The 15,170-nt window shown below is 42.5% G+C and overlaps 1 protein-coding gene across 8 annotated transcripts in view; it reads right to left on the reverse strand.

Annotated features, from left to right (window-relative positions):
- slc24a4b (solute carrier family 24 member 4b) overlaps nt 1–10,150 on the reverse strand; it is a 96,950-nt gene extending 86,800 nt beyond the window's left edge. For all 8 annotated transcript variants that reach the window (XM_079572735.1, XM_079572734.1, XM_079572731.1 and 5 more), the window contains exon 1: nt 9,585–10,150. In XM_079572735.1, the coding sequence (XP_079428861.1) occupies nt 9,585–9,759 (175 nt within the window). In that variant the 5' untranslated portion in view covers nt 9,760–10,150. The remainder of the gene's footprint in view (nt 1–9,584) is intronic.
- Between the last annotated feature and the right edge of the window lie 5,020 nt (nt 10,151–15,170).

Below are 15,170 nucleotides of genomic sequence, written 5' to 3' on the forward strand. Positions count from 1 at the left end.
CACCACAATGGCTCGGTGATGCTTGGATTTCTTCAGGTCGTACTCAAGGTCATCCACAAATTCAGACTTTATTCATTTTAATATTACAGATAATTTGATTGATTGATTGATTGAATATTTTATTTCGAGCTACACAAAACAGACACAAAAGTGAGAAAAAAACAATAATAATAATTACAAAGCTCGAAAAGGAGTGGGAAGAAGACAAGCTTATTAACTCCCACCCCCTATTCACTTCAATAATAATAATAATGTGGTTGCAATAATAACATATGAATACATATTTACATCAAATGCAACAATGCATTACATTAAGTCAACAATCACAGTATGTGACACTTTATAACAAGTGTATACATTTATTTATTTATTTATTTTTTCCTTATGCGTTATTTATTGCCATGTTAGTATTACTGTTATTCATAATCCTCATCATCATCATCATCATCAGCATCATCATTTCATTGTTGCTTTAGTAATGCATTAAAGTTAGATGCTTTTTCCTGGTTTAGACATGGTTTAGGCTCAGTTTAGACCGAATTTGTTCTTGAGCTAGGCCAAATTTGGAAAGATGACTTCATGTTTAGCTAGAAAAATGTGTTTCCTTTAAAAACAGTGACATATAACTTAAAATATGTATCATTATCATCATAATGTATGTCATTAAGACTTTGCCCCAGCTCCAGTTGATAACTTATTATTTGTATTTCTTGCCCAGGCAGTGGATTTCCCAGACAGAATCGAGATGCTTAGAAGCGTCCTGCTCTCGCTCCGGCCCCATTCCAGATTGCGCGGCCTGGCTCCGCAGATAAGCGTTTAGCGCGCGCTCCAACGATGATATCACAGCGCCGTAATCTGTTAAGCCTCTTGTACTTTTTAACATAATTAATAAAACTCAGCCATTCCGTGCATCGGGGAGAAACAGTCCAACTACGGTCAATATAGGGCTGATTTCTAACAACCCAAAGCAAGTAACCGCTCACAGCTGGCCCTATCCCGCGATGTGGTTCCCAGGGTTAAAATCGGGTTAAGAATGGGTTTATCGCCACGTACAGTATAGATGGTCATTTGTAAATTGTCCTCCGGAGATTAAGCTTGGATTACGCAGATCATTTCGCTTGTTAGCATGAGTTACGCAAGATGTCGTCATCTAGCCCTGAATGATGCATCAAAATCTGAACGGCTGCAATCATGTTTTAGTATTTAGTTCGTAAAACGTGCTCTGCAGCGAACCAGGTCGCCCTGTGTCTTACTCACGGTCACAGTTACTGTCACTGTGACACAATAAAAACATTTGTCTGTGACTTTAGAGAAGCCGTGTCCGATAATGACTCACTGACCGACCATATTATGTTACATACAGGTGACAACATTTTAACCTCTTAACCCCCACCTGAACAGAGCACATTTTCTACAGTTTGGCTTTACCCAAATCTAACAGCTTCTTGGAAAAAGAAAAAAGCAACAAAAACAAGGCCTTAATGATGAAAACTTAACAGAAATAGGACAAAAATGTGAAAAAGTGACAAGACTGCGACAATAAAGTGGCAAAAAATGAGATGAAAATGCAGCAAAAACAAGCAACAAAAAGCAATGAAAAAAAAAACTTTTAAAAAGTAATGGGAACGAGGAAAAAGATCCATTTAGATCAGTTTTGTTGGTCTTAGTTTTCAAACGAGGTGTTACACTGGCCTACAGGCTCCAATCGAGAAGCTTTTAGATTTGGGTAAAGCTAAACTGGAGAAAACACACTCGGTTAGGGTAGGGTTAACAGGTTAGTGTTATTTTTTTCAGTAAAAGGTTCCAATTTGAGAGGTTTTTTTTAATATATATTTTTTAAACACAACACTATTAAATACAGAATAATTTGAGTTTAATGGATCACTTTGTAAAAGTATTAGCAGGATCCTCGAGGTGTGAATGAACGAGTCAAGGAGTACGTGATACAAAAGTAGGTTGGGAACCACTGGTGAACTGGACTAATCGATTTTCTCCAGTAGATTAGATTACTGTAACGGCCTGCTCATCTACTGTACATCCAGAACACTGCTGCTGACCATATTAGTCCAGTGCTCAGGTCTGTCCTGTCACTCAGATATAAATTGACTTTGAAACAGCTCTTCGTGGTGCGGCACCAAAGTACATCTCTGGCATGTTAGAACCATATCAACCGTCTGGAGTACTGGGAAGTTCAGGGAGTGGTCTTCTGGAGTACTGGGAAGTTCAGGGAGTGGTCTTCTGGAGTACTGGGAAGTTCAGGGAGTGGTCTTCTGGAGTACTAGGAAGTTCAGGGAGTGGTCTTCTTGCTTGTCCCAGAGACGCTATTAAACAGGATGAGGCTGTGTTTCAGTTTTACACCGATAAACTACGAAATTGTCTCTTAGAACATGTGAGACAGGCCTCAACTCTGACAACGTTCAAATCCAGGCTGAAAACGTAACTATTTAGCGGTGTGTATGACAATAATGTAATTGTTAATGATTATATTTATGTTTTCAAGGATTTCCTGTATCTATCTTCCTGTAATGTTATGTAACTGAAGGACTTCGAATCAACTCCAATGTTTCATGACTAACCCAGTAGCTTTACATTGGATCTACCAGGACGTTTGAAGATTCCTGTAGTTTGAATGGACTCTTTGATAAGTTCCATTTTCCGCTGAATGCCGTCTCCGTCCGCCAGTCCCCGGGGGCAGATGTGACACAAGAGGCTGCCTTTTCATCGAAGGGCCCACATCTATAGGCCCCTGATATAGCATTATACATCAGAGATCACAGAGCCACTCACCCGTTCACACACGCGCGGTCATACACTAGTGTTCACCGACACTGGAGGCAAGGCGGGTTAAGTGTCCTAACCGGAGGACATAAAGACGCGCAGTGGGCTCTACCGAGTGTGCAACTGCCATTCCCACGCATTTCAATTACGTCACGCAGCTAGAATAATAGGACCTCGATTAGTCTTGGGTTGGTTTCTGTTTCAGTCATCTCTGGGTTTGACCTGGTTTAGCTTCGCATCAAGTAGATATTTTTTCAGGGTCGGATCATTCGCCTGGCGCAACAACAGCGTTGGTCCAGGCAAGTCCGGAATCTTATGCACACACCTACTGCGTCAGTGCTTGCAACCAGTGGCCTGAGGGGGTTGCTTGGGGGAAATAATGGGGCCAACAAAGGCATGGTGTGCTGCAAGAGTGCAAAATCCACTGCCTACCATTTGCAGCATCTTCTCATTCTATATAATCTACTTCATTCAGGCTTTTAAGCTACAAACTACAAACGTTATTTATCCTACTGTGACTCATACACTGTCAGCATGCTGTGGCGCTGGTATTGAAGAGCTGTGCTGGGAGTGACCACTGTTGTAGCCATTCGCCATGAGTGTCTGTCCAGCCCACAACCAGCCTACTTACTGAAGCTGAAGATTTCACAGAGCGCTCCCTGTCAACACAAGATCGGGCCCTCAATCTCTTGCACAAAAAATTGCAAACAGGAGACAATTTGAAATCCCAAAGGCTAGAATTGATGATATAAAAGTCTTCTGCAAAACACTACATGTTCCCGTCTCTGCCACCGTTTGAGGAAACACATTCTCCCGTTTCTCAATTCTTTGGGGTAAAGGATCTGGGAAACATTTTGGAGGAACCTGCAAAGATTTGAGATGATGTAGCAGTGCTTCATGGGAGCGTTCCCAAAACCGTTTATGTTGTTCCTCCAATCCATCGCACCAGTCTAAAAGTGTTCCTGTAACTACTCATTTACAAAATCAAGCATCGTCTCCAAGGTATCTTCATGTATAAAACGTATGAAAGCTGCAGTTCAGAGCTCTACAAGCAAGTTATGGAAGCTATTGGTTTTTTCCATACATACACTCAAACCTCTTCGTTAAGTTTGCAGACACTACAGTGGTGGACGTCCTCAACAACGGAGACGAGCAACTAAAATGTGGAAATATAGGATATTGTTGAAGAAGAGCATCGCTCATAGAGAACCTATCCCGGTCCATAAACACTACACCACTGGTCAAGAAAGGTCATCAGCGTCTCCATTTTCTCCAGAGTTCTGGTCTTCTTCAAAGCCTTCACAGTCAAGGCTGATCGAACGCACCCATCTTCCTTGCGACTGCGAGTCTACGTGCCAGAACAAGCCGACAGCCACAAAGCTGAACTCTCTCCCCTCCCTCTGCTTCCACATGCCATCACGTGCTGTGGTCCACTCAAGCCTGCTCAGGGACCCTGAAGTCCAAATCGCACATGTCCCTGCAGTATCTTGACAATATATCACCTAGTCCTCTTTATGCAAGCCTGTTTACCGGGTGGACACCGAGGTCCGCCGATGGGGCTGTGCTGTGCCTCGTTGACCTTTTGACTCTTCCCGATGTCAGATATCATTCTTCAGATGCAAAATGTCAGGGTTGCATCGGCGGGTTACGCAACTGCGAGGAGTCAAGGGCGGTGGGGGGGAAGGATGCTCCTTAAGTCCCAGCTCCTTTGGGCCTTGAGGTGATGAAGGGTGCATTCTACTCGCCACGTATTTTAATTCTGTTACATTGTGGAATCAGAGTTCCCCTAAGTCCAGGATATCGCGGCCCCATTACAGAACCAGGCCTGCCACAGAGGCCCCCAACAATAAAAACTCATTCCATTAGTACAAAAAGCAATACAATGCTTATTCAAAGTATAGTACATCCAATCTCTGAGTTTCTATGCCCGTGTGCATCTGCCACATCCGTAATTTGGAGGGTAAAAAAACCCTACATTTTGGGTAATACTGCCTATGCGTATCAACATTTCGGAGTTTGAAATGTTTTGAAAGGGACTATATGGAGTTTAAAATGTTAAAATTATGTACTTTCCTCCCCCTACATGTTCCAACAATGTCCTAATGTGTAGAATGAGCCCAGACCTTTTCACCACAACTGCCTCTAAAATCCTGCACTGTCGCTCAAAAACGTGTTACTTCAGGTCTGAGTTGCCGTCATGCACAGGCTTAATATAGAAAGTGCAGTTACACATGTGACCTGAGGTGGTGGTAGTGAGTATAAAATGGCGAACTTGCATCTAGCCCCTTTAATGAGGGCAACATCTCTATGTCCAAATTTAAGCTATAGAAATAATAATATGCCATTAAGGCATTTCTCTGACCCCGTTTACCCATTTAAAAAGTATAAAAAAAAGAAAACAAACTTGGCTATGGCTTTTGTCATGAAAACAACAAGCTAGTTTTGCATTAGGAAGCATTGCACTTTACACATGTTCTAAACAACTGCATAGCCTGGTGCCTCATTTTTTTAAAACTTTTTGCAGCTAGATATTGCTTCTGTGATGACGATGGGTTAGGTACAATTAAAGGGACCAGGCAGGTTTTCGTAAGGAACGTTTTAGAAATCTTTGATTGACAGAACGTTAGCATTAGAGCTAATGGCGTGGGTGCGGCCTCTATGTGTCCCGCGAGGGCCGAGTCTACAGTGAAGATCTTTTGCCTTTTTTAGGAACATGCTCCGTCAGAGCAGGGTAGGAGGAGTCTGTAAATCTGCCATGATTTTCCTTTCGAACATGGTCATTGGCTGTTTCTCAATGTCCAGGATCCCTCCTCCGTTTTTCCCCTTGGTTGACATCCTCAGTGGTGGCTCCTCCAAAACGGAGTGGAGTGTCCTCTCACCGCCACATTTGAGCTCAATTGGAACGGCCTTCAGAGCGAGCAGCTGCGTCACGTCACGTGTCAAATCATGTGATAAAACATGAAATTATGCTTACAAAAACTACTGTTTTATGAATAAAAGCTGTTTATAAACTGGTTTTGGGAGGATGTCTGACTAACTGAACATTTTGGCCTGAATAAAATAATAACATTTCTGCAAAGATTTGCAAGGTATTCAATTAAAATATCAAATATATTGAGCAGATCCATTTTATCGCTAATCACTACAATTGCAGACTTATATTAACAAGCATAGGCCAAATTTTTGCTTACAACACTTCTACCAATGATTTTATTATTACGATTATTATTCGGCACAAACATGAAACCTAACTTTTTATAGTGAGTACAAACAAAGTTTTGGGAGAAAAGGGGGGAAAAAACATGGTTGCAGTGCATCATGGGTAATTACAGCTCTCTGAGGCAGTGGAGGATCCACAGGTCCTTCGTAAATGAGCCAAACGGAGGAGTGGAGCTGCGAGGGGGCGAGTGGTCTGAGTGAACTGGAACACCACTGGGTGGCGCTGTGGTTACGGGATTCTGTCCGAAGTGGTGGAGACACAGAGGATCCTGGCGACTGGGGAACAGCCACTATGTTTAACGGGGAGGAGTGAGCAGAAGCTGTCAACACTACACCTGCCCACCTCAGCCAACACCCCTTTAAAAGCCACACCGCGTAGCATTCCACCCAATAATCATGATCATATGAAAGTATTACATTTTATCACAGATCATTTATTGTTGAAAAATACTACAAAACTAAACAAACAAATGTGTGTTTGCTGTGAGCGGTTCACCTCTGCTAAAACCTGCCTGTAACCTTCCTGAGAGCGGGACATATCCCGCTCGTCTCCATGGAGATGTCGACTAAAGGCAGCCAAATTCAGTTTTAAATAGGTTAGGGCCTCATCCAAATACAATATTGGATTACCCACTACAAAAACAGCATATTCTGTGTTTAGCTGATCTTTAGGAGCATGCTTTGTATTGTTGACAACAGTATAGTTCAAGATGTTGCGCAGTGTGCCTTTAAGATACAAAAGGTGCATTCACAGAGGAACAGTGTTTAGGTTTGGCTCTGGTTAGGCTCTGGTTAGGCTCTGGTTTGGCTCTGGTTTGGCTCTGGTTTGGCTCTGGTTTGGCTCTGGTTTGGCTCTGGTTTGGCTCTGGTTTGGCTCTGGTTTGGCTCTGGTTTGGCTCTGGTTTGGCTCTGGTTTGGCTCTGGTTTGGCTCTGGTTTGGCTCTGGTTTGGCTCTGGTTTGGCTCTGGTTTGGCTCTGGTTTGGCTCTGGTTTGGCTCTGGTTTGGCTCTGGTTTGGCTCTGGTTTGGCTCTGGTTTGGCTCTGGTTTGGCTCTGGTTAGGCTCTGGTTAGGCTCTGGTTAGGCTCTGGTTAGGCTCTGGTTAGGCTCTGGTTAGGCTCTGGTTAGGCTCTGGTTAGGATCTGGTTAGGCTCTGGTTAAGATCTGGTTCATTTCTGGTTTAGCTCTGGTTTAGCTCTGGTTTAGCTCTGGTTAAGCTCTGGTTAAGCTCTGGTTAAGCTCTGGTTAAGCTCTGGTTTAGCTCTGGTTAAGCTCTGGTTAAGCTCTGGTAAAGCTCTGGTAAAGCTCTGGTTTAGCTCTGGTTTAGCTCTGGTTTAGCTCTGGTTTAGCTCTGGTTAAGCCCAGGTCCTGTTTTTACTCATCGCCCATGCTAATAATGTTGTATGCAGAGCTAATGGGAACTCGTTCCATTATGCCAGCAATACTTATGCAGATATGTTTGTGACAATGTGTGCAATGGTCTGAGAAGTCACAACTCTCGAAATTGTGATGACAAAATTATGGACAACGCAATCCGAAAGTGCAGCCGAGTGTGACGGAGAGCTCTGCGCTACGCTGTCAACAAAAGGAAATAAAGACATCTCTAAATGAGAAAATCAATTGGGCAAACACCTCAATGCAAAGCTTCTTAGCGTTTCAGTGACAAGTATTATGTTACGGAAAGCCAAATTTAATTCATTTACCTTCTGCTAATGTATATTTTTTATTATATTATATTAAAGGCCTCGCACCAAAACCTTTAAAATTAACAGTTGTGCTCCAAATCATCTTTCTCATCATCCTGATTGTTCGCATGGTCCAGTTTATTAGCATTTTTCACAGTGATAGCAATGTTTACAATATTAGCCTCTGCAAGGCTAATCGTTTTTAGCATATGTGCTTCATATGTGCTCACACATTATTTGTTTTATTTTCAATACAAATGTCTGCAAACACAATATGCAGCTCGCGGGCAAAAGAGATTCCACTCTACTATTCAACCAATCGACCTTGAATGTGTTTGTTTTGTTTCTTGTTCATTTTTGTTTGGGCCTAATGTAACCATTTTATTACTGCGGTTAAATAATAGTTATTATTACTAAGGTCTTATTTTATTATTAGTAATAGTAATATTAACCTGGCCAATGACGTTTGCACTGACATCGATCTGGGGGGGGGGGGGGGCGTTCTTTTGGAGCAGCATTTGCCGCTGATTGGATCAAGAACACCACAAATCTATTCAATGTTTACTTTTGAAAAAAGTGATGTGCGTTTGCGTTATGTGTTGCAGCACCTGCAGCGCCACATTGCTTAATAGAGTCTTTTTTCCAGATTCTGGTTCTGTCGAACGGTGAAGGAAGAAGTTCAAGATGGATTCTCACGTGTTTGTAAACTCACAAATACCGTGAGAATTCAGATTGCTGGCAAGGTAAGTAATATAGGCCTAATATTGACCTATTCTGTACAGGCAATTTAAAATGTACTAACAGAAGAGCTGGCAGAGTTGACATGTTGCTCCAAAAAGATCATTTGTAAAAATATTAAATAAAAATTCACAACTAAAGTCAAATGAAAATGTATGAGATTTCTCCATAAACCTGTATTTTAAATGCTCTGTTGTTTTTATTGCCGTTGCACACAACAATGGTGAATCCCATTTGAAATTTCTAGTTGTGGCCCAAACTAATTTTAACACATTTCAAACGTCCCAATAGGTCACTGAGTTTCTAAGCACAACTTTTCACAACTTTCAGGGAGCAATCGGCTAATGCTCGTCCACAACAACCATTGACAAGGTTTTTTTTTCCACAAATATCTGCTTTTACAATATACCGAGGGACAAAACTAATTATATTCCACTAAAAAAAAAAAAAAAAATCAGGTACAGGCCCTTTAAGTCAAAACCGTCCCAAAGGGCATATGGCTCATACAGTCCATGCAAATTCATCAAACCTCCATAAACATGACATATCTCCACCTCTCACATCCGTATACATGGCTGGTTCCCTTTTACGCACGCAGTTCGTTTTGGGCCAGAAAGAAAGAGAGAGAGAGAGAGAGAGAGAGAGAGGGACCTTGGTCATTTATCATTGGAACACGATCTCCTCTTCCATCTCCTATACCTCCCCTCTCCCCCTCTCTCCCCCTCCTCCTGTCAGCCTGGCGCTCACTCGCACCGCCTTGGCTCTGAAATTAAAAACGTGCCCCGTACAACAGCGCGTACACTGCGGCATCCACGGACCCGTACGGACACGGAACCCCCCCTCCCAAAAAAAAAAAAAAAAAAAACGAAAAAAAAACCCAAAACGTGACCTGCCACAATAACATGACATGCGCACGCCGATATCCTACAAGAGTCGTGTGTGTGTGTCGGTGCAGCGTCAATTGTGTGGCAAGATTTTATTTGATTTTTTTCCCTCGCGCGTGACATTAGGATTTGTCAAATGCCCTTGAACGTAGCGTAGAAATTCAGCGTAAACGCGGCTGGTACGTTGGGTTACTGCAGACCTTTTTTTTTTTTTTTTTTTTTTTTTTGCGCTATATCCAATGCTCCTTCGGCTTTCACATACACACTCCCCCGTGCACTTACCTGTTTTGCTCAACACCACTGACATAGTCCACGCGACGAACAGGACACTGCAGACGAAGCACACTTGCACGAAGAGCATCTCCCTCCGCTTGCGAACTTTAAAGATCTTGCCCATGATGGTCTTTTTGGACGCGTCGCTCGCGTTAGTAGTGGTGTCAGTGTCCCGGACTTCCATACTGCTGCTGCTGCTTCTGCTGCTGCTGCTGCTTCTGCTTCTGCGGCTTCTTCTACTGCTGCTTCTTTCCGTTGTTCCCACGACAGCACGGCCACTTTCCCCTTTCTCTTCCGTTGTTGATACACACTCTCTCCTCTCTCGTCCTTGAACAAACACCTTGAAGCTTCCCTCCAAAATCAATACGAGGTCCTCATTTTTTTTTTTTTCGATCCAAACGCGATAGGAAGCGAGTTTTGACGAGGCGACTGGCCAATGACACCCCGGTCAAATCCAACCAACCAGCGGAGACAAATGGGGAAAAAGAAAAAAGGGGGAAAAAAGAGAAAGAAATTAGTCCCCGTAGGTTGTAGGAGAAGTGCCACACGACATCCCGCAACGACCGTGCATCATCGTGTCCTCCACGTGTGTGCGCGCTTTGCTCCCTGTGACTATACTGTTCAGCCGATCACTGCCGCTACGGGGCTCTCTCGTATCGTAGCCCCCCGTCAAATGCGTCAGTGTGTCCGGTGTGTGGCGAGGTGGGGGCTGCGTCGTGGGGAGAGAGGGAGAGAGTGAGTGAGAGTGAGAGAGTGAGAGGCAGGGGGTGAAGGGGGAATAAAAGCACACACAACTCCACGCACCTGCGCCTGTTAAGTGCGGCCAATCAAACGTTGGCAGTGGGATGGGAGTGCGGCCAGGACAGGGGAGAGAGAGAGAGAGACGCACACTCTCACGTGCGTCCCGGAGATGCTCGCCCGCCCACCGCCCTGCGCCCTTCACCTGGGTTCAATGAGAGCGGCTGGGCCCCCCGACTGTGGGACTTTATGGGCAATATGTTGCTGTGCTGGACTCCTGCAGATTAAACGGGATAGACAGCAGGTGTTTCCCAATCAGGGGCAAGGGAACCTGTAGGGGGGCACAAGTGCTCCTCAGGGGTCACAATGTTTAGGCTTCTTCTTTTTTCTTGGTTCAAAGGTGAATCTATACTGTAAATGGAAGTAGCGTTGAAACTCAGAAAATTAGAATATTGTTAAAAAGTTTATTTGTTTCTGTAATTCAACTTAAAATGTGAAACTAATATATGAAATAGACTCATTACATGCAAAGTGACATATGTCAAGCCTTTGTTTACTATAATTTTGAAGATTAAACAAGCATGTCAAAACCCCAAATTCAAAATCTCAGAAGATTAGAATATTGTGAAAGGGACTCGGCTCGAAGTGCCACCTTTTCATCAGCTATTTCATCCAAAACAACTGCAGGGTGGAGGGTCCCTGAGGCGTAAACGGTCTCTCAGTGATTCAATAGAATTCACCATCATGGAGAAGACTGCTGACCTGACAGTTGTGCAGAAAACCATCATTGACACCCTCCATAAGGAGAGAAAGCTTCTGAAGGTCATAGCAAAAGAAGTTGGATGTTCTCAAAGTGCTGCACATGAATGGAGTGGAAGGGAAAAGTGTGAAAGAAAAAGGTGCACAGGCCGTAGGGATGAGCGCAGTCTGGAGAGGACTGTCAGGAAAAGCCCATTCAAAAGTGAAGAATTTGTTTTTTACAAGCTGTAAGCCAAAATCATCCAAATGAAAACAAAGGCCTGAGACATATGTCACTTTTCATGTCATGAGTTTATATTAGGGGCGTAATGGTTCAGCTATCTCACGGTTCGGTTCACGGTGCAAGTGCAATATTTTAAAAAAAGTTGGTTTTGAAACAAAATAGCCAAATGTTCATCCATTGAAAGCTGCTTTATAATAAAAGCTCACAATACAAAACAAAATAGAAAACAAAACTTTCCATATACAGCAGCTAAAACACTCACAGCGGCGTGTTTGATTTGAGGCTCGTGTTTGTTCCTGGACTACATTACTCTTGGACTTTTTTGGAAACAAAACTTTTGAGGCGGATTGAGACTTTTGAGCAAGATTGGATCTTAAACATTTGCCTGGCACGCTGGATCTTCACTCGCCACAGCCTGGTCGTCTGCAGGACTCAGTGTGGTGTCTACAGCCTTCAGTTTAGCGGTAAGTGATGATGACACACCCTGTGTTTAGGTGCCCACACACACATGACTGGCACCACATAGCTTAAATATTAAAGAATATAGACTAAAACTAGAACGGTCACTCAGACAAGTTAAAATGTAATCATAAAAATACTGATTAAAAAAGGGATGTCAAAGTTTGAACATTAAAGACACTTTACAAATGATCTAACCCCTCACTGGCGCTCACTTTCTAATTCACCATGTTCTATTCTAGTCGGGCCCCGTTTGTCTGAAGCAATTCTCCCGAACTGTGGAAAAGAGAAAAGCCGTAATATCTGAGCTCCAAACAGCTGTGGGCTAAGAGCGGCGGATTTCGCGCTTGTAGATGCGGTATGGAAACGGAGGAGGGGGAAACTACAGCCAGCGAGACCTGCAGAGATCCCTAACCTCAATTATTCTCCCAGAATGAGGAGCAGCAGGTGACTCCAGCAGCCCTTATTAAAACTGGAGGAGATAGTGGGTTTACCTGACGGCTTCCTATTCAAGGAGGGAGGCAGATTCGCTGAGAGGTTTTGATAAATCCAGTAGCTATCTTGTAAAATTATTTATTTATTTATTTATTTCATATTAGCTCAAACGTGCTTGTATTTACTCAGTTAATTGAATGAAATGTTACAAATACACTGTGTTCCAAATTATTATGCAAATGACATTTTTCTAGATTTTCTAGATTTTCTAAATTGTCAACTCAAATGAGAGTCAGCATAGTTTTTAACTGGTAGAGGATCATTTAAGTGTGATTGAAAAAGTCTCCCAGTGATAACAGTATTTTTTTCAAAAATAAATATAGTAAAAACCTCAAAATCTACTGTTCCAAATTATTATGCAACTCATCGTTTCAATACATTTTAAAGCTTGTAATTAACTGAAAATGGTCATTTGTTGAATTTGTAGTATTAGGAGGTCATATTTACTGACATCAAAAGCTATTTCAATCAAAAAAATCTTAACAGGTCAAGTTATATTTTACCATAGGAGCCCTTGTGTGATAGCAGCTTCAACATTCCTAAATCCATTAAACGTGTGAGTTTTTGGACAGTTTCTGCTTGGATTTGTTTGCAGGATGTCAGAATGGCCTCCCAGAGCTGCTGTTTGGATGAAAACTGCCTCCCACCCTCGTAGATGTTTTTTTTTTTGTTGAGGCTCTAAAGGTTCTCAATATGGTTGAGGTCAGGGGAGGAGGGGGTCCACATCATGAGTTTCTCCCCTTTTATGTCCATAGCAGCCAGTGATGCAGAGGTATTCTTTCAGCAGGACATGGTGCCTTGTCATGAATGTTTTGTTCGGGAAAGCATGGCTCTTCTTTTGTACCATAGAAGACAGTCGTCAGTCAGAAACTTCACATATTTTTCCAAGGTCATTTTCACACCTTCAGGGAGCCTAAAGGGGCCGACCAGCTCTCTCACCATGATTCTGGCCCAAAACATGACTCCGCCCCCTCCTTACTGACGTCACAGCCTTGTTGGGACATGGTGGCCATTCACCAACCATTCACTACTCCACTGATTTGACCATCCAGGGATACACGGCCTCATCATTGAACAAGACTGTTTGAAAATGAGTCCTCCTCATGTATTTCTGAGCCATTGCAGCCGTTTCTGTTCATCAGCTTCAATGAACAGTTTAGGGGAGGCCAGATAGGTTTATGCACAACTGCAGCCTTTGGAGGGTCCTTCACCTTGATGTTCGGGAGACTCCAGAGGCACCAGAAGCTCCAAATACCTGTTCTCTTAATCTGATGTATTTGTCAGAAACCGTCCATATTGTGCCTTTATCTTCTCAAACCCGAGTGTGCTCTGAATCATCCACAAATGTCTTATCTGTATGATGATTATGCTTAATCTTTCATGAAATATCAAATGTTTTCATACCTAGACCAAGGCATTCAACTATTTCACATTTTTCATCAGCAGAGAGAACCTTTTTATTTCCCATATTGCTTGAAAATGATGATCTACTTAATAAAGTGGAACATCCTTTCTCAGTAGTTTTTCCCTTAACTGGGCTTAACCTGAAAACTAATCATCCCAGGTCTCTGAGATTAATGTCAATGATTCAAAGAGCCCTGAGACACAATGCCATCCATGAGTTTCAATTAAAAAAAAAGTTTTACCTTTTTGACACAAAAATACAATTGCATAATAATTTGAAATGCAGTGTATGTTATATTTTATGTTTTTTCCACTTTAATTTGACTTAAATTTGATTCTAACGCTTTAAACCCTACTGTGTGAGTCAATTTGAGCACATGTGTTTATATTAAATACCTTAAAGAATACCTTTAAAAGCAGCTCACCTCTCCTCAGACCTGGCTCGTAACTTTGCCGGGAACGGGACATCGCCAGGTTCTCCATGGAGATGTTGCTTCATCTACATTTAGCAAAAACATAAGGGTTGGATACAGTAGCCAGAGGGAGGCCCAGTATTGTAAAATGGAAGTTTAAGAATGCCCAAATAGTTCAACTGCTATAATAAAAATAACCATCAACATCATTTTGACAATCCATTATGGAAAGTGCCTCAGGTGGCTTCAGAGGGAGGAGAGGGGGCCCCAAAAGAGATGCTCATCATTAAACGGACCCTATAATCACTATTATACTAGCTAACTAACTAGTTTTGCCAAAATATTTGAAAGAACAAAGTTTTAATCTGACAGGAACAGTCGCTCGAGGATGTTAGCTCAATAGCGTCTTTCACAATAGTTAAAGATAGATTGCCGCAAAGCATCATGGGGTGTAGAGCGAGCCAAACAAGCGCTCATTTTTCATGCCTATGGTCTGAGTCACTTCGATTGTCAGTCTTTGAAACTTTTCGGCAACAAAATATGTTCAAATGGCAAAGAACTAAGCACTATACAATAGGTGACGGCATGCACCTAGTTTGGCTAGCAGTCCACCATTTATTAATTTCTATTTGACCTTTAGTTAGTTTAGAAGAAGAAGAAGAAGAAGAAGAAGAAGAAGAAGAAGAAGAAGAAGAAGAAGAAGAAGAAGAAGAAGAAGAAGAAGAAGAAGAAGAAGAAGAAGAAGAAGAAGGGGGGCTTGTGCAAATCAATTCATCGAAAATGCCCAAATTATGGTCTAAAACACATTCAGTTTTTGTCTTTCCTCTGTTTGATGAAATGAAGATCTCACAGCATTAGAGTCTGGATCAAAAGCAGAGGACAGATTTCCCCTTCGGGAAGATAGACTCAAATTTACTGTGGCGAAGTGAATATCTCATCGCATACACCTATAGAGAAAAGTCCTGGATGACCTACACAATGCTACGACAGCAATTTTTCTAGTTTAACAGTCAGCGAGCTCTCGACTTTGACATTCTGTACCGGCTTGTTCCCTCCTCTGCACAGCAAACTTTGTTCACACCCATGAAATTACAACTGCCCTGG

This window comes from Gobius niger, assembly GCF_951799975.1.
Source record: "Gobius niger genome assembly, chromosome: 15".
NCBI classification, from domain to species: Eukaryota; Metazoa; Chordata; class Actinopteri; order Gobiiformes; family Gobiidae; genus Gobius; species Gobius niger.